At 38.9% G+C, this 27479-nt stretch overlaps 1 protein-coding gene across 4 annotated transcripts in view; it reads left to right on the top strand.

The window, feature by feature from the left end:
- NCKAP5 (NCK associated protein 5) overlaps positions 1 to 27479 on the top strand; it is a 1043181-nt gene that overhangs the window by 662413 nt on the left and 353289 nt on the right. For all 4 annotated transcript variants that reach the window (XM_040228410.1, XM_040228409.1, XM_040228412.1 and 1 more), the window contains one exon: positions 25838 to 25925. In XM_040228410.1, the coding sequence (XP_040084344.1) occupies positions 25838 to 25925 (88 nt within the window). The remainder of the gene's footprint in view (positions 1 to 25837; positions 25926 to 27479) is intronic.

The following is a 27479-nucleotide window of genomic DNA, read 5'->3' as shown; positions in this document are numbered from 1 at the left end:
TTAATGTGTGCACCTCTTGCCTACATGGGAGATGCCTAGGAAAAACAAATTACTCAAAAGATGGCTTTAGGATTTAGGATTAGAGCTCATCTTCACAGGGAAAGTGGGGAAGGGTGAAGGCCTCTTAGAGGAGAGTAAATGATTATTCGGAAAGATAAATGGGTCCTTAGAGAACAGATGAAAGATGTGATCATTTGTGGCAAAGTTTGTCTGGGTGTGGTGCCAAGGTCTAGTCTTCTTTGCTGTGACAAGTCAATTTTTCCTGGTTGATGACATTCCCAGGAAGGGGATGGATGACGGTGGAGTTTCTTTTGGAAGATCTGTCTTTAGGCAGAAGAGGGGCGTTCAGGGAAAACTTTTTCCTACACTTGCTGCTTTTCTCAAGTGCCTGCAGCTCAAAATAATCGCAGTGTCGAAGCAGTATATTTTGAGATGATGTGTCCTAACTCCTACAGTCATATTTTGGGGTAGTGTATTCTGCTACCTTCACTGTCCATGAACTTTTACTTCAGAAAAATCTGATAGACTCTTCTCAGTGATTTAAAATGATAAAAAATAAAGAGGAAACTGCAACATATCAAATGCCTCCTGAGCACCAGGCACTCTACTATGTGGTCTGCTTGTATTGTGTTATCTCCTCTCCAAGTAACAGCTCAGTAAGGTATCCCTGGGTTTTAGTTGCTGAAAGGGGAGTAAATTTCTCAGCATGATACTGTACATCAAAAACGTTAACAAATAAAATTCCATTCATCATATGGCCAGGCCTATTTCCTTCATTAATGTTTTCCCTCCAAGAGCTTTTTATTTATTTATTATCATAAAAACTATAACACCACAATTGTTTTTTCTATCACCATACAGTTGATCCCCTTTAACCATTTTACCCTCTCCTGATCCCTTCCTCTCTGGAAACTGCTAATTTGTTCTTTTGTTTATCTGTTTTTTTTTGTTTACATTTCTATGTTCACTTGCTTTGTATTTGTTCATTTGTACCTTATTAGCTTTTTTATGTGCCACCTATGAGTAAAATAGTATGGAACTTGTCTTTCTCCATCTAACTTCTGTCACTTATCGTAATGCCCTCAAGGTCCATCCTGTTGTCACATAATAGTAGGCTTTCATCTTTTTTCTGGCTGAGCTATTCCACTGCTGTAAATGCCACATCTTCTTTGTCCATTCATCAGTTGATGAATACTCAGGTGGTTTCTGTATCTTGGTTTATTGTAATTAATGCCACTATGAACCTGGGGATGCAGATATCTTTTTAGATTAGTGTTTTCATATTCTTTGTATGAATACCCAGAATTAGCATAGCTGGATAATACTGTAGTTCTATTCTTAATTTTATGAGAATCCTCCATGAGATGCCATGATCTTAGTTTTCTAAATGTTGAGTTTTAAGCCAGTTTTTTCACTTTCCTCTTTCACTTTTTATCAAGAAGCTCTTTAGTTCTTCTGCCATAAGGGTGGTATCATCAGCATATCTGAGGTTACTGATATACCATCCGGCAATCTTGATTCCAGCTTGTGCTTCACCCAACCCAACATTTCACGTGATGTACTCTGCATTTAAATTAAATAAGCAAGGTGACAATATGCAGCCTTAACGTATTCCTTTCTTAATTTGGAACTAGTGTGTTGTTCCATGTCCAGTTCTAACTGTTCCTTCCTGACCTGCATACAGATTTCTAAGGAGGCAGGTAATTTGGTCTGGTATTCCCTTCTCTTTAAGAATTTTCCACAGTCTGCTGTCGTGCACACAGTCAAAGGCTTTGGCATAGCCAATAAAACAAAAGTAGATGTTTTTCTGTAACTCTCTCGATTTTTTGATGATCCAGCCGATGTTGGCAATTTGATCTCTGGTTCCTCTGTCTTTTCTAAATGTAGCTTAAACATCTGGAAGTTCACGGTTCATGTATTGCTGAAGCCTGGCTTGGAGGATTTTGAGCATTACTTTGCTAGCGTGTGAGATGAGTGCAATTGTGTGGTAGTTTGAGCGTTCTTCCCCTGGAGAAGGAAATGGCAATGCACTCCAGTACTCTTGCCTGGAAAATCCCATGGACAGAGGATCCTGGCAGGCTGCAGTCCATGGGGTCGTAAAGAGTCAGACACGACTGACTTCACCTTGAGCATTCTTTGGCATTGCCTTTCTTTGGGATTGGAATGAAAACTGACCTTTTCCAGTCCTGTGGCCACTGCTGAGTTTTCTAAATTTGCTGGCATATTGAGAGTAGCACTTTCACAGCATCATCTTTTACGATTTGAAACAGCTCAACAGTAATTCCATCACCTCCACTAGCTCTGTTCATAGTGATGCTTCCTAAGGCCCACTTGACTTCTCAATCCAGGATGTCTGGCTCTAGGTGAGTGATCACACCATCATGGTTATCTGGGTCATGAAGATCTTTTTTGTATAGTTCTTCTGTGTGTTCTTGCCACCTCTTCTTAATAGCTTCTGCTTCTGTTAGGTTCATACAATTTCTGTTCTTTATTGTGCCCATCTTTGCATGAAATATTCCCTTGGTATCTCTAATTTTCTTGAAGAGATCTCTAGTCTTTCTCCTTCTTTTGTTTTCCTCTTTTTATTTGCATTGGTCACTGAGGAAGACTTCCTTATCTCTCCTTGCTATTCTTTGGAACTCTGCATTCAGATGGATATATCTCCTTGTCTCCTTTGCCTTTTGCTTCTCTTTTTTTCTCAGCTATTTGTAAGGCCTCCTCAGACAATGATTTTGCCTTTCTGCCTTTCTTTTTCTTAGGGATGGTTTGATCACCATCTCCTGTACAATGTTATGAACCTCCATCCATAGTTCTTCAGGCACTCTGTCTATCAGATCTAATCCCTTGAATCTATTTCTCACTTTCACTGTATAATCATAAGGGATTTGATAGGTCATGCCTGAATGGTCTAGTGGTTTTTCCTTATTTTCTTCAACTTAAGTCAGTATTTTGTAATAAGGAGTTCATGTTCTAAGCCTCAGTCAGCTCCTGGTCTCATTTTTGCTGACTCTGTGGAGCTTCTCCATCTTTGACTGCAAAAAATATAATCAGTCTGATTTCGGTATTGACCATCTGGTGATGTCCATATGTAGAGTCATCTCTTGTGTTGCTGGAAGAGAGTGTTTGCTATGACTAGTGTGTTCTGTTGGCAAAGCTCTGTTAGCCTTTGACCTGCTTCATTTTGTATTCCAAGGCAAAACTTGCCTGTTACTCCAGATATCTCTTGACTTCCTACTTTTGCATTCCAGTCCCCTATAATAAAAAGAACATCTTTTTTGGGTGTTAGTTCTAGAAGGTCCTGTAGGTCTTCATAGAACCATTCAGCTTCTTCAGCATTACCGGTTGGGGCATAGACTTTGATTACTGTGATATTGAATGGTTTGCCTTGGAAATGAACAGAGATCATCCTGTCATTTTTGAGATTGCACCCAAGTACTGCATTTCAGACTCTTTTGTTGACTATGATGACTACTTCATTTCTTCTAAGGGATTCTTGCCCAGAGTAGTAGATGTAATGGTCATCTGAGTTAAATTCACCCATTCCAGTCCATTTTAGTTCACTGATTGCCAAAATGCCAATGTTCACTCTTGCCATTTCCTGTTTGACCACTTCCAATTTACCAGTTCTTGTTATTTCTTAACTTTTTGATGATAGACATTCTGACAGTTGTAAGATGGTATCTCACTGTGATTTGCATATCCCTAATAATTAGTAGGAAATAATTTAAACTAAAGAAATTAACCTTTACTGATTAACTTTCAAATGTCAACAAGGCTGCTGCTGCTGCTAAGTCGCTTCAGTCGTGTCCAACTCTGTGCGATCCCAGAGACGGCAGCCCACTAGGCTCCCCCATCCCTGGGATTCTCCAGGCAAGAACACTGGAGTGGGTTGCCATTTCCTTCTCCAATGCATGAAAGTGAAAAGTGAAAGTGAAGTCGCTCAGTCGTGTCCGACTCCTAGCGACCCCATGAATTGGAGCCTACCAGGCTCCTCCGTCCATGGGGTTTTCCAGGCAAGAGTACTGGAGTGGGTTGCCATTGCCTTCTCCGCTAGAGGGTTGGAAGTCCTTTAGGCATTCTCCACTCATCATACCTTGTAGGCTTGGTCTATGACTTTGTATAATTTCAACCATGAACTTGTTTATTTTTAAGACAAAGTTCTTCTTGAATTAGTGTAGCTGAAAATTTGTACTCCTTCTGTCTCTGAGTACCCACAAAGAAGAAAATGGAAAAACTCCTTGGGAGCCTGTCTTTCAAGGGATTTTGTTAATTATTTTCTACCCCTGAGCAAATGATGACTATACATTTATTGAGCACCGGAGCAACAGAAACACTTGTGTATAATTCTAAGTGCTTTAAATCTTTTAAACTTATGTGACCATCATACCTTCTGTAAGATGTGATAAATGTGCTTATCCCTGTTTTAGGAGTAAGGACACTGTGGCCCAGAGATATTAAATCTAGAAGAAGTAGAACTCAAGCTTTCTGGAACCAAAACTCATAGTCCTAATCATTTTACCCCCTTCCTCTTTGTTGTGATCTTCATGCAAATAATGCATTGTCTCCTGGGGGCAGAACTCCATGAAACACACAGCATAAGAGCTGTGAGTTTCAGTATTATTTGGAGACCGTACTGAGGGCTATAGCCCAGGAGACAGCCCCTCTCTTAGCTCTGAGGAACTGCTATGAAGAGGTAGGGGAGATGCCAGTATACATGTGATTTTGGCTATGGTGTGCATGCGATCCAGTACATATCTCTATAGAAGGTTGTCGCTAGTGACAAGTAGCCCTCTGGTCCATTAGGAAAAGAAAGTTATATTACAATTCTAAACTCTACCCTGGCTTTGTTTTTAGGAATTTCCATAATGAATCTGAATACCCAGGGGTTTCCCAAAGAATGTGAAATGCCAAAAGAATACTTATGTGCCTCGAAGGTGGCCAGGATCAATTCAATGGGAAATGATATCCTTCAGAACTCAGAGGAAAGAAGAAAATAAAATAATCCGAACAGATTTTGGCATGAGTCATTAGCAGATGGTTTTAGATAGGCACAGCAGTATTGTCTTAGCACTTTGCTAATAAAAATTCTGCAGACATTGTTTTATTATGTTTGTCAGGAAATGATCATATAAATAAAAATAGATTGGTATGGAAAGAATATAAATTTGAACACCTTTCACGCTGCATCTCAATCAGTTAACAACGGAGTAGTTTCCTTGCCCTTTGCCATTATTCAGTGCAAATTTAGGAAATGTAAAAGGTGTGTTATAAATTTGTTGTGTCATTCAATTACATATTAAAAGGTGGTTTCATTTGAGTTGCAGTCCATAAATATTGCATTGCCGTATATCTCCTGGTTTTCTGTCAAAATTACATTTTCTAGTTAGGTAAGCAGATGTCTTTTCCATAAGGCTGATCACTTTGGAGATGGCCATTAACTCTGTTCTGTTAGCCAGACACACTTATCTCTTCCTGAACCTTTGAGACACAAACTTTTAAGAAATATACTTAAATCCTCCCTTACACTGAATGTCTTTAACAATGTGTCCAGACATAGAAAACCTCCTCTTGTTTTATTATGATTTATTTTGAAAACAGACCCTATTTTCTTCTCTAGGATTAATGCTGCTTAATTAAGGATTCCAAAAGACCAGTTTCCTTGTCTTATTTTGTATTTAGACAAAGAGCATACCAGCTCTGGGGAAGGCAGCTAAATTATTTCTTAATACAGAAGGCCTGTGAAGATTTGTTTCCATCAGATTTTGGTGAAATGCACATCTGTTCAGCTAAAGAGCTACAATTACCAAAGCAGGTAGAAACAGAACCTTCTTTATTTTCATCAGCCTTTTGTACCCATGGAACTACATTTTCAACTTTCCAAAAATTATTATAAATCAACAGACTTTTTGTGAGATGGTGACTCTTTTTCTTCTTACATGCCAGGATCTCTTTGTGGGTGATTCTGGGCATTAGGGTCATGGCCACTGAGCAGTAGCTCTGAATTCATCTGGTTGTATTGTGGGGCGGCTGCTTTATCTTCGTTGAAACTTTCCCAAAATCAAAGGCAAATTTCACTAGTTTCCTTTTTTTAAAAAAACTGTTTTCCTTTTTCTTTCATTTTTTCTTTCCAAGTTCCTTTCCCTTTCCTATTTCTCTCCTCTACTTGCTTATTTATTTCTATCCCTAAGCCAAATCAAACACTCACAATGATTTGAGTATCTCAGGCTCTTTTATGTCTTTGCACAAGCTGTTTTTTATTTCTGAGTATCCTTTTCTCAGGTTTTTTAGATGGCTAATTGACTCACCTTTCCAGCTTCACCTCAATATTATCAGGCTTTTAAAAGCCACTGCTGGATGCCCCACTTCTCTGCTCTCCGCACGTTCAGGCTTACCTCTCTCATCGTACATAATGTGGACTGTTGTTTGTGCTGTCACACTTTTTTGTGCCCTATTAACCAGTAGTAAGTTCCTTTTGAGTAGAGACTAGGTCTTTTATTTTAGTGTTCTTTGCAGCCAGCAATGTTAACATCCAGCAATTGTTAGATGGATGGATGGATTGTGTTTAGGTGAAAATAAAGTGTCTGTTCCTTGGTCTTGGAAATGAAACACATTGCACATGCTTGTATTAACGTCTTATTGAAGTTTTACAACTTAACTGAGAAATTTCAACATATACAGAGCTATGAAAAGAGGCAACATATGCTAAGTCCAGCCAAAGGGGAAGGAGAGAGAAAGGACTGTGTAGTAATACTGCACATAAACCAAAGCCCCAGCAGTCAAACGAGGCTTTGAGGAGGAGGTGGCATTTAGGCTCTTCCTTGAATTCTGTTTCTCTTCATTCTTCTTCCTGGCATGGTCTGGAGGAACCAAGGGATCTGAAAGACTCCGGGAGAAAAAGGTAGTTAATTTTATTTTATGTGGCCAAATGTAGAATAAATCTTTTTATTCTACAACTGCAGAATAAGTCTTCCTTCAGTTTCTTCCATTGCTTACTAGCTCAGTGATCTTGGGAAAATTCCTTAACCGTTTCAACCAGCAGTTTCTCCATTTATCCAATACTGATTAAAATGTAAGTTTTTATGAGGACAGAAAAGATATAATCTATGTAAGAGATTATCTGTGTAACATTCTCACCATGATAGCTGGTATAATAGTAAGTATGCAATAAGTATCACCATTACTGTTGTCATCATTAAAACCCTTTTCCATGAGGTATATCTGTTCTTCAGTGCATTTGTTAATTATGCCTTTTACATATAGCAGACGTTATTGTGAAAAATACCTTCAATGAAAATCTCTTTCCATGTATTTATTAGGTTGAGCCATGTATAACTCTCATTTTCTAGATCAAAAATGGTCAAATATCAACAATTCCACATGATTCAACTTAATGTATATGTGTTTACCCATTTAGAGTCCTAGATCTTACCTATAAAAAAAAATCTTAAAAAAAAAATTATATATGAGAAACTTTGAGATCTCATGATTCACTAAATTTAAGCAATAGTCTCTATAAAACTATGGCTTGGCAGAGATTGGAAAGTTAGCTGGAGTACCTCATTAACTATTAAATAGGTGAACCCTTAGTGCTCAGATCTCAGTCAGATTAGGGTCTAGCTTGGATCACAGACATGGCAAGTAAACTTAGTACTATGTTTCCTGGTTTTCACAATTTACCAAACCAAAGACTGAAGCCAAGCATAGAGAATTTGCTATTGTTGTTTAGTTGCTAAGTCATGTCCAACTCTTTTACAATCCCATGGATTGTAGCCCCCCAGGCTCCTCTGTCCATGAGATTTCCAGGCAAGAATACTGGAGTGGGTTGCCATTTCCTTCTCCAGGGTATTTTCCTGACTCAGAGATCAAGCCCATGTCTCCTGTATTGGCAGGTAGGTTCTTTACCACTGAGCTATCGGGGAAACCCACATAGAGAATACAGTTTAAGTGAAAGCTATGTGGCTCCCATGTTGGGTCACAGGGTCAGCACAGCTATTGAGATGTAGGATGAGCCAGGTCAGGTTCAGAAGGCTGCAGGAATCTAGTCGGATATGGAGAGTCCCAGTGACAGTTGAATTGATTCTTAAAGGATTTGAAGACCTCCATGGGGGTAGAGGAAAGTCACACTGTAAATGGGAAAACGATGAGAAGTAGGTGTGGAGTCCAGAAAGCAAGTGTTCTGTTGTAAGAGTGAATTCTAACTGGCTACGATTGACTGGACATATGCTATGCGAGGAGGGAAGGAGCGGGATATAATAAGGCCACAGGAAGAAGGAAATATTGCACGTACCCTGCTCGGTGGTTCACTCTGTCCTGTGGGCAGGGAATATGGGCTCATGTAATGTTTGTAACCAGATTCTTGAAAGCATGACCATTATTGTTTGGAGAGTGACCTGATGGTGATTGAGGATGATGAAGAGACTTACTAGTTATGGGAACTAGTTAGAAACTTTTAGTGTTGTTCAGTGGCAAGAAATAGAGAGCCTCATCAAAGTAGAGACACTGATCAAGGAAAGAGGAGGACACTGAAAGGGAAGAGTTCACAGTGCTTGGAAAGTGGTGGGATTTGGATGGCAAAGAGGGTGCAGTTCAAAAAGATGCTGCAGACCTTTCATCCTGAGTGACTGGGAAAGGAGTGGTCTCGGGATCAGTCGGGAAAAGGATAGTTGCAGCATAGAGGGATTCCATCCAGGGGAGTACATGCCCGCAGCAACAAAAGGAAAGGTTCAGGGAGAGTCCTTAAGGGGACTGCTGCTATCAGGTTCAAGCTGAGCTGTGGTCCACAGTTAGAGGGCTTGTTGCCACTTCCAAAGATGCAGAAACTGTGAGAACAGTAGTCACAGCAGCCCTGCAGTCTCAAGACTGCTAACAGGCAAGGAAGCGCAAGTCCAGCCAACTGTGGCAAACCTTGACATTCTAGAAGCCCACATGATCTCCACCACTATTGGAAGAGGAGAAAAATGTAGGCTTCTTTTCAACCTTCAAAATTTTGTTCATGCACCTCATTGGAGGAACCTGAAACCAGGTAATGGTGTCTGAGGTAGTAAAATTCCCAGGCTTTCTGCTCCTGAGCCATCAGGGAAAGTATGGGAGTGGCAGGGAGTCTGCCAAGGACAATAAAACAGTACCAGACCCAACAGGGAAAACAAGAAGGCAGATTATCTGGGGAAGATGTTGCTGGTGAGTGTGTATATGCTGAGTATGAAGTTCTAGCATGGCATCAAGTAAGTGCCAGATCTGGGCTTGGAGATTTAGCTTTGGAAATACAGAGCACAAGAGGTAATAAATGAGATTGGAGAAAAAGATAGGTAGAGATAGAGCTAGCAGAAAGAGAGGACAGAAGACTGAGGCCTTGGCCGTGAGGTGTGTTCATCTTTAGGTGATGGGAGAGGAGACCTCAATAGGAAATAGAGACATGTTTAGGTAGGAAGGAGGAATATGTGGAGGATGTAGCCATGGAGGCAACAGAGAGGAAAGCTTCAAGAAGGAAGGGGTGACCAAGGTAGGCAGACGCTTTAAGTCAAAAGACAGGACATATTAGTGAGTGTGGTGATTTTAGGTCTACTGATGATAAGAAACTAGTCTGAGCATAGACATCAGGGTAGAAGTTGGGTAAAAGGTAGTCGTTGAGATTAATTTGGTGGGGAAAAATGTGAAAATAGAACATATAAACTATTCTTTAATATAAATGGTAAGAGGAGAGAAAAGAGGAATACATTGCAAAGGGGGAATGGGGCAAAGGAAGATCCATTAGGGTAAAATTGACGTTAACTTGTTTGACATCTGATTTAAAATTAAAAACAAACAAACAAAAAGCTTATGGAGAGAGAGAGACCAGCAATGGGGCAGGTATGAGAGCAAAGGTCCAGAAGAGATGGAAGAGGATAGAATCCAGGGGTCCAGTAGTAGCCATGGCAGAGGGGCTCAGGGAAAATGTTAGTTTTCTCATTGGCGTTGTTACTGAGATGCTACAAATGTATTGAATTTCCTCCCAGAAAGTAGGGTGTCAAAGCAAGGGCCAGAGGAACGTGTCTTGCCGAGTGAAAATTATCCAATATATCCAAGCAAAAAAATCTGGAAAATGACCACCAGAAAAATGATCACCAGTCAGTGTGGATACAAATGCCCTCTTCTGTATACTTGCTGACTGCTGAGTGGTAATGACAGCTCCTTGTTACACGTTGTGGTTACTGCCAGTACTCACCCATAAGAAGTACATTGGCACTAGATTTACTCAGCTTCATCAATCAATTTCTTGGCTGTAGAAAAACTGCAATATCATTTTAGAGTCCCTTATAGCCTGACAAGAGGTAGATAATTAGGTCCTAGGGGATCTGTGTTCTAATAGGTTATTGTGGAGTGACCCTCTTCCTCCCCTTTCCAATCTAGAAGAAGTCTCTGTTCTTTATGATTAAATGTGTTCTTCTTCATGTAGAGGAAGGTAAGGATGACTGGAAGAAAGTTGAATGTGCTGCTTACTACTTGGTTTTGGATATTTGTATAGTGTGCATGAGTGCGTGCTAAGACTGCAGCTGTCACTTCAGGCATGTCCTACTCTTTGTGACCCTGTGGCACAATCTGTGGTCCAGGCAGCAATACTGAAGTGGGTTGCCATGCCCTCCTCCAGGGGATCTTCCCAGCTCAGGGACTGAACCCACATCTCTTACATCTCCTGCACTGGCAGGCAGGTTCTTTACCACTAGTGCCGCCTGGGAAGCCCTTTGTATAGTGTGGGTGTGTAGAATTTACCAGTATTGCAGTAATCCCACACGAATGGACAGACAACAGAGGTCTGCCTAGTTGCTCATGTTCACAGGGAGATGGGGGCAGAAAAGGACTTCTGACCATGGGTCTGGAAGTCCTAAAATAGCATAGCTTTAACATAAAAAGCAGTTAATGTTGTATGTATCTATGCATGCTGCCATGATAATTTCTAGCAATTCAATCAGCATAGCGTATTCTCACTCATCATTTACATTTTAAAAATCCTGACACTTGGCAGATTTTGAGTGTTTATCAGTACTTAGTGTCTCATTTTTTTATATCAAAATTTTTTTTCTTTTTTTAAGTTAGTGCAGAAGTTCTCTGCCCTTTCCCCCCAACTATCCTTGCTTCTTTCTTTCTGAAGCATTGAAAATTCGACGATAAATGGGCACTCTTTTCACCAAAAGTCACCCTATTTCCAGCCTCTATTTCACTGGGCAGAAATGTGCAATAAAAGTGCTATATAACAGCTTGTATTCCACAATAAGAAATAATTTAAAACAATCCACTGTTATTTAATCTTAACCTTCTGGTTGGGAAATTTTGCAGCTATTGGTACTAGTTTTATCATACTAACTATTTCTTAGCAACAGATATTCTGATGTGGTTATTCTTCATTTTGTCATAGACATTCAAAGTCAAGAAGAACAGAATCTAAATAGTGGAGGAAAGCTGAACATCCCAAGTTGCGGGGAATAAATACATATGTGCATGGAATGTAATGAGACCAGTGCTCCATTTAGGAATATGTATCAGTTGGGGAGCAGTAACTAGAGGCTCTGTTTGAAACGTAGTTATAAATTTCCATGAAACTGTGAACATAACTTTAAATGTATGTAATTCATTTGGAAGAACCTTAACTAGTTTAGCTAACAATGATGGAAAAACGCCTTGCATTGGATTAAAATGTCTATACAATACTATACAATACTAAAATGTCTATACAACCTATACAATACTAAAATGGAATGCTCATACATTCAGTAGGCATACGGACTATGATGTACACACTTAAAGCATGTTTCTCATTACAAAATCTCAGGGCAAGCAATTTAAAAATTGTAAACAAAATCATTAGTTTGAACATCTCTTTTCTGTCAAATTAAATCCTACTCATTTCCAAAAATTCAGCACATGTCAACACCTCCAAAGGAACTCTCTTAGCCTCTTAGATTTTTTTCACCTCCATGGCATCTTCTTTTGGAACTTATCACATATAATATAATTACTGGCCTGCCTGTTTCCTATACTTAACTGATTTTCTTTATTTGAGTGGCTGGTTATAATACAAAGTGCATAGATGGGTTCAGTGGATGATTAGCAAATAAGGAAATAGATAAATGTATGAGGGGATGATGAAAGAAAGAATGAGTAAATGAGAGAATGATTATTCATATTATAGAAGGAATTGTCTTTAAGTTTTCCAGCATTGGAATGAAACCTATGTTCATCTAACCATATTTCCCATCTACTTTTCACCATCAACTATGCTCCAGATGAAGCTAATTAGTATATAACTCCACAACTCAAGAGATATTCCGTACACTCAGGGTAAATTGATACTGATTCTGTGATGGGGATAATAGAAGAAGACCTGAGATACATACTGGGGCCCTCTAACTAACTCACAGATAGTTGTTGAAACAAGAATCCTGCACATTAAATTGTTTCTGTAATATTTAACCCTGCCAAGTAGGATATAAGTAAGTGTTTGGGGAAGACATGAGATTATAACAGAGATCCCTAAAAGCTAATGTGCAAGAATTTCCTTATAATAAATACAGATTCATTCTCAGAGATTCTGAATCACTAAATCTCTGGTGGACCTGTGAATCTGAATTTTAATGAGATTCACCCCCACCCCACCTTGGTGATTTCCTGCAATTGTTCTTGAGAAAACACTTTTCACTGGATGAAGGAGAGACTCCAGTGGACCAGAGCTATCAGGGAAACAGGAGATGGGACTTAGTCTGGAGCTTGATGGATGCATGATATTTGGATAGGCAAGGAGGGAAAGGAAGGAATCTCCTTTTTCTTATGGTAATTGGCAGGAACATCTCTCTCCAAATACCAGATGATTATGATGATTGACAAAATACACTTTCATGGCATTGCAGAGTATTACTCTGATGTTGCCTTTTTTGTTTTTAATCTACCACAGAAGCAGGTTTTAAATTGACTTCTTTTTCCCCAGTTTTCACTTTTACCTGTTAAATCTTGACACATTTCTACACTTCAAAATTTCTAAGGATCAGGCATGCCAGTTATTGCCATATCTTGAGTTGTGATGACATTTTAAACAAGGACTATTGGGTAAAAAAAATAAGTGGAATATTAAATGTCTCCTTCTTCTAATACCACTGAGAAACCACCTCTTCCATTTTCCTCTCTGATGTGACTTGCATGATCACAAAAGTTCTATGGAAGTACAAGCTGCTTTTCCATGTTTATAGATAGTTGCTATAACATAGGCTACATCAGAAACATATGTATATTAACTGTCACGCTGAGAGCTTACACTATGTTCTTCAAAGCAAAACAGACTTGGAAGGTGTTGATTTGAAAATTTCCCATTAGAAGGAACACATTTGTAGACAATTCAGGAAGCTCAAAAGGACTAACTGTACAGGATGGTGATCAATTTAGCATGGGTGAAAGAAGGGGGACAATGGATATCTAGTTGGGAAAGGAGAAAAGTCTCAATAGTGACAGCTCAGTCACCAGACGGAGAGAAGTAATACCCAAAGGGAAGAGACCAACACGACTAACACCCATTTGCTTGTCTTGAGTTTTGGCAGTCAGCCACCTGGAGATGACTGTGTACAGTCAGACAAGCCGAGCAGACACTCACTGAGAAGTAGTTCCGTGTAAGTGTTCAATTCTGACAATGCAGATATGGAAGACTTTTTATTAGCACCAGTATCTGGTTCTCTTCTCCTTGCTGGGTGCTCAGAAGACAAAATTTACCAGCTACCATAGCATTTAGTCAGACCCTGTGATTAGTTCTGGCCAAAGGCTTTTAAATTGAAGTGATTTCTGAAATGAGATGGTAAAAATTCCTGCAGTGTTCACCAGGGTCTCTTTTCCCAGTAGCACTGAAGGCCTCGTGTTGAGAGGCTTAGACAGCTCGAATATTTGAGTTATTCCATTTACAGGAAGATCATAATATTTTATCATCCAACCAGAAAATGTTGGAGTGAAAAGGATGCTGTCAATAATTGTGCCAGGATGATAGACATAAACTGGACTGTCCTGGGAAACCAGGACATAGAAACTCCCTACTCCTGCAGGACAGTTGACTGCCAAGGTACCCAGACCGTGTGTCAACATACAAATCAGTCATTTTTAAGCCACTGGGATGTTGGGGTTCTTTGTGACAGCAGTGTAACCTATCATTTCTGGACTTAGAAGGTAGGTTATTCCTCAGACCAGTTGTTGCTGGAAATTAGAGAGAGGTGCAGTAGCTTTTCTATTCTTTCTGAAAAAAGGAAAAGACAGTAGGTGCCTCCATCAAGTGTTGACCTGATTGGTTTATATTCCCAAAGAGACTATTTTCTATCTTTCTCACACCATCTCCAGAAGATCTACAATTCACAGAGCCTTTACTTCTGAAAGTTAGTTAAACACAGAAGAGAAACAAATACCAACTTATATAACATTTCACATTTTGTCTTGTTGCATCCTCACAACATCCTTCTGGGGTAAGTAGGACTGACGTGATATATCCATTTCATAGAGAAGGAAACTAAGTTTCTAGAAATGTAAGTGATTTGTCCAGAGTTGCACAGCTGGTAGAAATGTTTCCACAGACCCACTTATGTCCTTTTAGAAAGTATAGGACTCTCATACATTTACTTACTATACTGTGGCCACAGGAGTTGAGGCTGGAAGAGGATCTGATAGCATCAATTTTCTGGCTGTGCTGTGGTTTGCAGTACTGTCTTCTTGATTAAGAGAAGCCACCCTAAAATATTATGAATCAAATGTCAAAAGAAGCATATGAATTAAAGGGCAGGCCCATTGAAGAATGCCCTGTGGCATCCAGGAGACTCCAGAAGCCAGTTTATGGATTCTTAAAACATCTCTCCAACAACAACAAATACTGACTTAGAGTGCTGCCGTGGACATTATTCAGATCCAATGTAGAGTTGGTTTGACTCTTTAACATTAACTCTTGTTCTTCCAGGCCCCCTGAAAAAGAGTCTTTAAGAAGTGGAAAGTGAGAATCAAATTCATGATTAATTTCCCAATGAGAAGCAAGTCTAATCATCTTATTCAATTCTTCATTTTTTTCTGGGTCAAATCCCAAATAGGTTTTGAAGCATGATAAAACAGAGTGTGTGATGAATTCTTGGGGGTCTTAACCATCTTGTGAGGAGCCAGTCACAACTGTGGAAAAAATTATAAACATATGGAGGGCCTCATTTTGAGTACCTGACATCCTTACATTACTAGATTTCGGCTTTCAAAAGCATGGTGCAAATCAAGAAAGAAATCTTGATGACTGAGTCCACATTTTATTGTTTTCTTGACCAAGGTAAAGTGATAAAAGTCTCATTTTAAGAAATGGGGGAAATGATGCTCCAACTAGTTAATATTCCAAAAGAGAATAGCCTCTACTTACAATTTAATATGTATCCTCATGACACATTAAACTATTTTTATTCCTATTATCAGCAGCCAATAAGAATAAACAGTGAGGATTGATTACAAATAGAAATGTCTGTTATCTTCAAAGTTTCCCTAACCTTTGGCTACTGAGCTATAAAGATCTGTACCCTAAATAATATGTGTTGCCGTGCTGTGCGAAGTCACTTCAGTCATGTCCGACTCTTTGCAACCCATGGACTGTGGCCTGCCAGGCTCCTCTGTCCATGGTGTTCACCAGGCTAGAATACTGGACTGGATTCCCTTGCCCTCCTTCAGGGGATCTTCCCAACCCAGGGATCAAACTCGTGTCTCTTAAATCTCCTTCATTGGCCAGGTAGGTTCTGTACCACTAGTGCTAAATAATCCATTTATATTAAAAAGTAGTTGTCTTGTTAATTCAAAGTTCTTTTTGGGCAGTGTCAAACTCAAAGAATATTCATTCTTCAGACTAAAGAAAACAAAATCTTAGAAAAACCAAGTAAATCTGAGTGTATTTGTGGAAATTCACTATTTTGAGGAATTCTATTAGAACACATCATAAGGGTAGATTTAGAAGTTAAAGAGACAAAACTAACTTACAAACAGAAAGAGACTCAGACTTAGAGAATGGATTTATGGTTACCAGGGAAGCAAGGATGGGGGAAGGGATAGTTAAGGAGTTTGGAATGAACATGTACAGATAGCTATACTTAAAATGGATAACTAACAAGGTCCTACTGTATAGTACAGGAAACTCCACTCAATGTTATCTGGCAGCCTGGATGGGAAGAGAGTTTTGGGGAGTATAGATTCATGTGTATGTGTCCCTGACTCCCTTTGCTGTCCACTTGAAACTTTCACAGCATTGTTAATCAGCTGTACCTCAATACAAAATAAAAAGTTTTTTTTAAAAAGGAGACAAGCTTTTGAGATTGGACATGGGGGACTGTATTAACTGTTAATTATTTTGTATTAATGAAGCTAATCATATTAATAATTACTGCATTAATTAAAAACCAGGCTCCACAGAGAGAAGTAATCCATTTTGTAGACCTCTTGTGGATTTTTGGGAAACATCACCAACCCTGCCTTCAGGACAGTGAAAACTAGTGAGATACACTTCTTTCTGGCATTCACCAGCACACACAGGATTCTCTATCTCTGGATCAGTGCAAACTCTACAAACACATGAATCCATCAATGCAGTTTTGTGTTCTGCCTCTGTTGTGCAAAGACACTTGAGATTTGCTTGTTAACATTCAGGGGATTCCCTTTAACTCGATGTGAAAAATGAGGGTTTTTCCCCTGAATGCATATCCTTGCTTCCTTGCCTTCTTAAAATCTGCCTCTCTCCACACAGTGAGCTCCCCATGCAAGATCAGGATAAGCCTGCCCATGAGGAAATTTATGTTGCTTTCTGCTCACATACAGATGGCCCTGGAGTGAATATGATGCAGTAATTCAAATTAGACTAGCACCTTTCGATCTGTTTATAAATGGTGCTATGTCCCCATGAGTGAATTAAGAGCACTGTGGTTTCTGGGCAACAGTATTATTCTGGCAAAATTTGTGCTGAATTAAAAATATATATCATCTAGGAAAGAAAGAAGAAATCCTATCTCTCCCACATTTAACCAGAGTAAATTTCAGTTTCCATGCTGTTTTTAGTTATTGTTGACATAGATCTAGTCTTCCTAACTATTAAAACCAGGATAAAGAAAGACTGGGTTAAGAACATCAGAGTCACTGCTGACCTGGGAATTCTCCCTGCTTACATGCTTAGATGTGCTAGCTTCTAAGTGAGGAAGCTTATTTGGTAAGGAAACAAGTTGGTACACTTGGGCAGAACCCAGTTCTAAACCAGCAAAGTTTCCACATGAACAGTTTCATCTTGAAACTGAAGATTAGTCAGCTCTTCCTCTCACTCCTGAACTTGAGGAAAGCTTTTCACTGCAATTAAAATGGAGAGGTAGGGTGGGTTGTTGAGGAAAGCAATGGAAGTAGAATGGGAAAAAGAAATTTAAAAGCAAATGATTTGCAAACAACTTGGGAGACCATACAAAATATGTGCTTTATTAATATAATTCTCCAATCCTTTCTCCTTTAGCAGTGGAACACTGGGCTTTCTTAGCAGAGATTAGTTGGCCAGGTGATAAAGGGTGTCCAGGCTAGGGACTGAATCACAAACCCTGGCCTCATTAGGATAATATTCTAACTATCTAAGCTAATTAGTTGCAGATGAAGCATATGAACTGTGGACTGCATATTAAATTTGACAGAAGGAGCGGGGAGTTATTTCTGGGAGATATTTGGTTTGTTTTACCAATGACCAGGAGCCCTGCATCTTAGCCCCATGAGTCACTGCCCATTTAGTCTTGTTGGTACCTCTCACTTGTTATGACTTCTCTCTGACCAGTTAGATCTACATATAGGTCTGTAGGGCAATGACAGTCTAAGGAGCCAGGGAACGAATGGGTAAAAGAACTATTAGATTCATTTGTTCATGCACTAAAAAAGAAGTTATTGAACACTGACTCAGTAACACTAGCTATGGTTTGTTGTCAGAGATAAATAAGACAGTCACTGAACTTAAGGAACTCAGAGCTCATTAATAAGATGCTATGAGGTTATGATGGAGAGGAGCTCAGAGTGTGAAGAAAGCCCAAAGGTAAGGCTTCTCCTTATGGAAAAAAGACTATCCACTTGGTGGTCCACTAGGCTCAGGTACAGAGGAGATCCTGGGCTTTACCTTTCCAGGCTTTCTTCAGATTCTGTGTGGTTTCAAGGCTGCCTGGAGACCCATGGGGCCTACTGCGGCAGGTTCAGGGCACTTCTGCAACAGTGTCTGGAGACAAACTGCCAGGTCAGCACACTCACTAAAAGTGGCCAAGATTCAGAATAGTGTAGCAAGCAGAAGCTAAGTGAAGGTCAGAGTGCCATAGAGACCTCCAGGCTCTAATCAAACAGAACAGACAGACTGGGAATAGCCTCAGGACCTTCACACATGGAAGCAGAAGGGCCAGCAACAAATCTGAAGACAAGTGACTTTTTTCCAGGTGTAAGGTGACACCATACCCAAATTTCCTTTCTCTGTAGAGACTGAGATCCACACAGCCAGACCTGCATGCACCTAGCAACTATTTGTGGAAGAAAAGCAGTTGCTTCTCCTCTACATTTCTATCCAAGAGATAAATGGTCTACATGTAAAAACAATTAAAACTTTGTCAATAATTTATTATGAAAAAAATTTAAATACAGAAAAAGTTGAATGCATTTTATAGCAAACACTGTAAACCCACCAACTAGATTCTGCCATTCACTTTTACTGAACTTGCTATACTACATATCTAGCCATTTATCCATCTCTCTCTCCATCCATCATCTAATCATTAAAGCATTTCATAGAAAATTTCAGGCATTGATATATTTTGGCCCAAATTATGTAGATTGGGCATGTATATTGCTAATTAGTGTTCCATATTTGTTTACTCCGTATTTTTTGTTCGGGGTAAAATTTATGTATAATGATATACAGAAATCTTAAATGTAGCATTGGATGAATTCCAACAAATGCTTATGTTTGTGCAATCCATTGAAACCCCTAGAGAGAAACAGAACATTAGCATCATCCCAGGAAGTTCCTTGTGTTCCTTACCAGTCAGTCCTTGCCCCTCCCCTGCCCTTTCTTGACAATCACTGTTGTTAAATTTTACATCATAAATTAATTTTCCCTGTACTAAAGTTACATATAAATGAAATCATATAGTATTTAGTCTTTTGTGTGTGCCTTCTTTCCCTCACCCTAATGTTTTTGAGAGTCTTCAATACTGCATGTTATCAGCTTATTCCCTTTCATTGCTGAATAGTCTTCCAATATAGGAAATATATACAGGCATACTTTGTTTTATTGTGTTTCACTCTTTTGTATAATACTTCCCAAATACTACATTTTGAAGGCTTGTGTCAACCCTGCATGATCAGATGATAGCTTTTTTCTTTGTTAGTAATAAAGTATTTTTAATTAAGGTATATACCTGGTTTTGTAGATATAATGCTATTGTACATTTAATAGGCTACAGTGTAGAATAAACATAACTTTTATATGCAATAGGAAACCATTTGTGAGAGTTTTTATTGTAATATTTACTTTATTGCAGTGGTCTGTAACTGAACCCAGAAACTATCTAATCAAGGTATGCCTGTCACACAGTTGTTTATATATTCTCTTGTTGATGGACACTTGCTTCTCAATGGATTTTAAAATTTAAACCACAATGAGGTACCATTTCACGCCAGTCAGTATGGCTGTGATCCAAAAGTCTACAAGCAATAAATGCTGGAGAGGGTGTGGAGAAAAGGGAACCCTCTTACACTGTTGGTGGGAATGCAAACTAGTACAGCCACTATGGAGAACAGTGTGGAGATTCCTTAAAAAACTGGAAATAGAATTGCCTTATGACCCAGAAATCCCACTGCTAGGCATACACACCGAGGAAACCAGAATTGAAAGAGACATGTGTACCTCAATGTTCATCGCAGCACTGTTTATAATAGCCAGGACATAGATGTCCATCAGCAGATGAATGGATAAGAAAGCTGTGGTACATATACACAATGGAGTATTACTCAGTCATTAAAAAGAATACATTTGAATCAGTTCTAATGAGGTGGATGAAACTGAAGCCTATTATACAGAGTGAAGTAAGCCAGAAAGAAAAACACCAATACAGTATACTAACACATATATATGGAATTTAGAAAGACTGTAAGGATAACCCTGTATGCGAGACAGCAAAAGAGACACAGATGTATAGAACAGTCTTTTGGACTCTGTGGGAGAGGGAGAGGGTGGGATGATTTGGGAGAATGGCATTGAAACATGTATGATATCATATATAAAACTAATCACCAGTCCAGGTTCGATGCAGGATACTGGATGCTTGGGGCTGGTGTACTGGGACGAGCCAGAGGGATGGTATGGGGAGGGAGGAGGTTGGGGGGGTTCAGGATTGGGAACAAGTGTATACCTGTGGCATATTCATGTGGATGTATGGCAAAACCAATACAATATTATAAAGTAATTAACCTCCAATTAAAATAAATAAATTTATATTTAAAAAAATAAATAAAAATAAAAATCCATCATGTTAGACTAGGTCTAGGGTTTAAAGTAAGATTTGAGACAAAAGTTAATGCTAGTCAGCATGTGGGGGCTCAAGAAAAAGATGTTTGGTTAAATACAAAATAAATGAATTGTATTTTGTCTGAATACCCTAGTGGTAGTATGCTTAAACTTTTGAACCCTGCTAATAGGCATCCAGTGAAAGACTTTCTTGTAAGCATTTCTCTTTTCTCTAGCAGATGTGGAAAGGATGTTTGTCCCCTTATGGCCTGTGACCTGGCTGCATGATTGCTGTTCTCCAAATGGGGTGATGTGGCATGTTTTTATAAGGGGGAGGCTCCAGGAGAAGGAGAGGTGCTGCCCTGCCCCAGGTCCTTCAGCCTTCTTTCTGTTTGAACCACAGTCCCTTTCTTCTTGTCTTAAAATGAAATTCAGTCATGGAGGTATCCTTGCTTAAACTGACACTTTCTCAAAATGAGAGGATTGGGAGTCAGTAAAACACAGGGAGAAGCAATTTGCAAGTCACAGCAGCAGCTCTCAACAAACTGCACAGTGTAGGTGAAGAGAATATGGCATGCATTTTAGCAGAAGTGGGTGGATTATGATCTTGAAGCCTCTCACATAAGAATATATGAGGGACTATTGAAAAATTGTATTAGTGATTTAATTTTATGTGACTCATCAGCAAATATACAAGTTAAAGTATATTTCTTAAAAACAAAAAGCATGATCAGCTTTTGGTTTAAAGAGCCTTATGAGTTACTAATTTGATTTGGGGAGAGTGACTTCTTGTTTTTGTGTTCATTTTGTTCCATTTCTGTCAAAAATGACATACTAAACTGAATATTTGATCACAAGAGTCACAAAAGAACACTTCAGTCTAATGGTCTGATCAGTTCCCAGAATGTCAGTAGGCAAAAGAGAGGGCAGGATTTGGGGAGGAAGAAAGGAGTGTGGACAAGTTCACTTTCCTTTACCTGCTGTTAGAATAAATTGCTCCCAGAGTGCCCTGGGATCCTGTTTCCTAATAATCCTTTCATTATTGAATGAATGACGTTCTTTAGGGCTCAAATCATATTCTCTGAGTGTGACATTAGTAGGTTGTTTCCTGCCTTGAGGAGATTCAGGAAACCATTATCTTTGAACATTTACTTCCAGAAGAATCTTCCTTTGTTGTGCAGGGAGACTGTCTCTATAAGACAAGGATGCAGATCCAGTGACAATTCCCCAGTCATGTGCTCTTTAAAAGGGGGGTCTGTGACAAAGGTTGACCCCTGGGCACAGGGAGATTTTGTTTCAAATTCTCACTGATCCAGCTCTTAGGTGGTTTTGAATGGTTATTCTCATGAATTCTTTTTTAATGTCCTTTTTTTCTAACTTTTTTTTCTTCCCCTAGAGAAAATACTATAGTGGTGGTGGCAATTAAGTGATATATACTGTAAAACATGGAATCTGTTTTTAATTAAATACAGTTCTTGCATTTTTATCTATATTATCTAAAATATATTGTTTGCATATGAATTTAGTTTATTTGTCTGATGTGTATAGGACTTAACTTTTAAAAAATAGTTCACTTAATATGTATTAAAACTTATTACATCTCACCAAGTATAATTTTAGCCTAGACAGTTTTTACTTATGATAGTTACTTGACCCATACTTAGAGGATGAAAGGATTTAATCTCAGGTTAGACAAAAGTGGGGAAAAAAACAGAACTAGAAGATATTAATTAAGGTTAGTGTTTAATGATATGTTCAACAAATCAGCAACTTACAAGCAAGAAAACTCTGCCCATGCCTGACCTGGAAAAAGGAACTGTATTATTTTTAGTTCACATTTGGGAAGTGGATAGTGTAATTGTTCTGTGTGCAGACTAGACTCATACACCAGCTATCAAAATAATAAAGTGTCACTGGACATTACAGTACAATGGATGGTGCTTCACAGTCTTTGATTTTTAAAATAAGGGAGTTTACTAAATGATAATCTTTTTTAAAAATGTCATTAGGGAATAAATAATGGTATATTCTTAACAGGTTCAGAATATTTCTCTGTCACCAGATTCATAAAGGTTGTGAAAAGATGAGACAACTTAATTTTTTTTTAATCAAGAGTTAAGCTGAGTCCCTACAACTCTGTTCCAAGCTGTAGCTTGGATATATAACTGGTTTTAATTAATCATGAATTTGTGCCAGAAAAGTGTTCATAGTGTTACTGTGGCTCTAGGCTGCTTGAGATTCTGTTTTAACAATTTTCTGTCCACGCCCTCTTTTTTCTTTCTTATTTTTTAAACTGTGAAGTCAAGAAGAAAGGGGAGAAGGTGAATAAATGTTTTTCTTTTTGATCCAGCAACTTGTGCATAGAACTTTTAATTATACAGAAGAGATAATTCAGCAAGATATGCACTGAAACAGAATTGTATTCTAATTTATTTATGACAAAGACAAGATTTTATTTTAACTGAGTTTTACCTATTGGGCCATAATTAAGCCAAATTTTTATATAAATGATTAAAGTAAGGATTGACATGAGAGAGACTTTCAGTCTCTTTGCTAAGGTAGGAAAAGAGTAGATTAATACTTAGGAGATGAGAGCCTAGTGTCTGCTGAGTGATCTTGGACAAATTATTAACATTATCATTACCCTTCTCTTTTTTCCTACTTAAAATGTTTATATTTATTTATTTTGCTATGCTTTGTCTTAGTTGCAGCATGTAGGATCTTCAGTTTTCCTTGCAGCATGCAGTTTCTTCCAGTTGTGGCATGTGAGATCTAGTTCCCTGACCGGGAATTAAACCCAGGCTCCCTGCTTTGGGAACTCAGTCTTAGCTGCTGAACTACCAGTGAATCCCTACTTTTCTTGTTTCTGATAGGTTTAGCAAATATCATGAAAAATCTACTACCATTAAAGAGGTTGTTTCTGTTTCTATAAAATGAAATTCAAAAGTGTTAAAATCACTTATTATTTCAGAATTTGTAACTTCTTCACAAACTTACTTTGTCTTTTCTACCAGGTCTTTCTAACCTCTCCACAGATCAGAAATAATATTTTTGCTTTCTTGGGTTTAGCAGCTAATAGGTGTTCACAAATAACTCCTAATTAGGAGTTAAGACTCTTCTTCATTTAAAATCATTTCCTTGAATGTAAATAAAGCCTAGTGGAAAAAGGATGCTGTTTTTACAGTCATGAAAATAGTTTAACCCTAACTCCCTATCCAACTAACCATGATTGTGTAAGTAAGCCACTTAACCTTTCTGGGCCTCAGCTTTATCATCTACCACAGAGGTCTAATGATATTTTTAAAAGTTCATTGCCACTGCCATATGCTCATTCATATCTGACTCCTTGTGACCCCATGTACTGTAGCCTGTAAGGCTTTGCTGTCCATGAGATTCTCCAGGCAAGAATACTGGAGTGGGTTGCTATATCTTCCTTCAGGAGATCTTTCCAGCCCCAGTTTGATCCAGGGATCAAACTTGCATCTCCTGCATTGCAGGCAGACTCTACCTACTGAGCCAAAAGTGCATTATAATGATTAATAGATGAGAGAGTTCTTTGACAAGCTTAAAGTACTACTAATCACCATTAATAAAATGAGATATGTGAAACTATTGGGAACATATTTTGTTTTCCTGGATGGAGTCATGAAGAGGTGGCTTGTGTAAATGTGAAAAAAAAAATCATTCTCGCATACCCATAATCAGTGTCCACTATCTTCTCCAAATCCTGAAAGGATAATGGTTCCACTCCCTGAGAAGACAGAATTTCCCCAATTATAACCCAGGTTTGGATTAGCCCAGTTCATCTGCAGTGTCTTTTCTCTGCTGCTAAGTAGTGATGCACCATATGAGAAGCTGGCTTTCTCAACCACACTACCTTGGTTACTGTAAGGGTCTTGCCACTTCTAGGAATTCATAGGCCCCTATAGCCCCTAATTTGTCTTGCTAGAATGCCCAAGAGAGAGAGAGGCCTTAGTCTACTTTTCCCTACAACTCTTCTGAACTAGGATCACATTGCATCACTAGAATACATGCTTCAGGATGGGACTTGAAGAGAAAACCGACTCAGGCTCTGGGCACAAGAGCGCTGTGTTCATTGTGTTTCATTCAGGCAGCCCGCTCTCAGAATTCTGGTCCATGAATCCTCACGGATAAGTCCCAAGGACAAGGCCATTTGAATACAGTTTGAAAATACATTTTCATTGCTTGTTACAGAGTAAGCATTTAATATTTTAAAAAAAATGAATCAACCAGAGATTCACATAATAATGTCTTCTGAGTGTTTACTTTATCCAGAATTGAAGGATAAATTAAGAACATACGACATGGTTCTATACAAAATATTGTAATTTACTTCAGAGGACAAAGCATGCGTACATGAAATCTTTGAGGATTAAAATGGAGAATTTTAAAATGAAAGAATAACTATAGGGTTGTAAGAATTCATAGAGGTAGGATACTAATAAGAAGTCTCTTAGGAAGTGAAACTTGAGGTGGATTTTGAAAGATGGATGGCCCATGAGAAGATGAAAGGCTGTTGGCTTTCCAGAAGGTAGTTGTCTGGAAATGGAAATGAGTGTGTGTGTTTTACTCTTCTCTTTTAGGCTTGAGGGGAGAGGTATTGGAAAGGGGTACTGTGACGTGGGTACTTAATAAGATTATGGCATACAATATATGGTATAATGTGACCTATAGAAATATTCATAAATGTGCATTAAGATGTATTTGTAAATGTATTAATTGAAATAGCAAAAATTTTGAAGCAATTTAAATTCCATCAGCAGAGGAATGTTTAAAAAATTTATGGTACATTCACATTACGGAATATTAGGAAGTAGTTGAAAAGAATAAAGTAGATCTTTATGTGCTGACATAGAAAGATCACCATGGAAAGATGTAGCAGTATATTAATGGTGAAAATGCATTCATGTAGGATTTATCGACTCTGAAAATTGATTTTTTAAAAATCAAGAGAGTATTTCAGAAAGATTACTGGAGTGACATTGTGTCAAATTGAAAGTGAAGAGGGATGTTGGAAGATGTTTGCAATAGTAGAGACATGAGAGTCCAAGGATAGAGACCTGATTGGTAAACAGAAAGAGAGAGAAGCCAGGGCCATTCTGCAAAATGATCGTAGAGGACTTATGACAGATTCTTAATACAGAGGATGAAGGAGAGAAGAGAGATTTCTAGGCTTTAAGCTTAGGGAATCATTTGCTAAAGAATGATTTCTACTAACTGAATAAGACCACTGTTAATAGGAAACATTTCTTAAATTATTTATTTATCCATCGATCTATTTATTTTTGTTTGTTCATTTTTCAGAATGGAAGAAACAGTACGAAATTTACTACAGAGTCAAGGACCTCCAGAACAGAAAAAAGAAGAAACTGTTAATATAATGGTCTATCAGGTACACCACATGTCTTACTCTTGGCTGGGTACCAGTCAGCTTGTTTTGCTCAGATTTCTCTATCTCTGTCCATTCTTACCTGGAGATAAATAAGAAAGGACGATCTGACCCCAGGGCTGAGAGCCACCCCACTTACCTCTGTTTGAGGAATCCTGTACACGTTTACTTCATTCATTCATTCCTTGTACTTTCTGAAAAAGAATTATAGATTTAGTTGTATGAGAGTGCAAAAAGTAAGTTTATAGTGATGCAGAGAGACCTAAAGAAGTATTACAGAATTCTAACCAGGGCTGTAAAAGAGGTATCTGGGAACAAAGGGGAGGGAGTAATTCTTCCTGTTCAGGGAGGTAAGGAATACTTCTCAGTGCTCTCACATATAAAGTGGGCCTGAGGAATAGAGAAACAAGAGAAAGAACATTCTAGGCAGAGGGAAGCCTACATAAAGGGGCAGTGGTGTGAGTGTGCATGACAGGCTCCTGGAGAGGAAGACGATCCCAGGATGCTGAAGATCTGCTTGTGGTTATGCCTGTCTGCTCCGCTTATGTGTGTGGCCTTGTGCCTCAGGCCACATTAATTCTATAGACATCCAAAGAGAGCCAGTGGTCAGTAGACTAAGAAGTTGTCACCTTTTGATAACCCTTATCCCCCAGTACTTTAGCACTAGTTACATCAGGGGCTTTCCTGGTGGTCCATTGGTTAAGAAGCCACCTGCCAATGTGGGAGATGTGGATTTGACCCCTGCTTCTGGAAAATGCCACATGCTGCATGGCAACCATGTCTCTGCGCCCCATCTACTGAACGTAGAGCTCTAGAGCCTACAAGCTACAGCTTCTGAGCCCATGCACCACAACTACTGAAACTTAAGTGCCTAAAGCCCGTGCTATACAACAAGAGAAACCACCTCAATGAGAAGCCCTTGCACTGCAACTAGAGAGCAGGCCTTGCTCTCCACAATTAGAGAAAGCCAATGTGCAGCAGTGAAGACCCAGCAGAGCCAAAAACAAATAAATCTTTAACATAAAACAAAAAAACATTAGCAAGGTGACCAGGCCAGGAAGCTGGGCATCTAATCTGAGCATGACCCAAGTTGGCCACACAGATGAGAAGAGTCTGATAGCAGAAAGAGGCCCAGGCATTCTGTCTAAATCACTGGAAGACTTTTATTGAAAAGCCCTTAAAATCACAAATAAACACCCAATATCCATTGCACAACTATGCAGAGAGCTTTCAAAAGCTAAAAAAGTCAAGGGAATGGGTCAAAGTTTAAGTTGATCATTGGGTGGCTCCAGGTTTTGGCTAACTAAGAAAGCAAGTGGGTTTGGAGAGGCAAAGAAAGGAACCCAGCTGGTAAATGGTCATTTCACACTAGCTTCCCTGAATTCACAGGTTCTGGGCTCTACAACCCAACTTATGATGGCAATATTGAGAGGAATCTGATAATAAAAGTCACTGCTACTGCTACTGCTAAGTCGCTTCAGTGGGGTCCGACTCTGTGCGACCCCATAGACGGCAGCCCACCAGGCTCCTCTGTCCATGGGATTTTCCAGGCAAGAG

This window comes from Oryx dammah, unplaced genomic scaffold (assembly GCF_014754425.2).
Source record: "Oryx dammah isolate SB20612 unplaced genomic scaffold, SCBI_Odam_1.1 HiC_scaffold_27, whole genome shotgun sequence".
Classification (NCBI taxonomy): domain Eukaryota; kingdom Metazoa; phylum Chordata; class Mammalia; order Artiodactyla; family Bovidae; genus Oryx; species Oryx dammah.
Note: the sequence above shows the minus strand (reverse complement) of the source record. Positions and strands in the feature narration are given on the sequence as shown.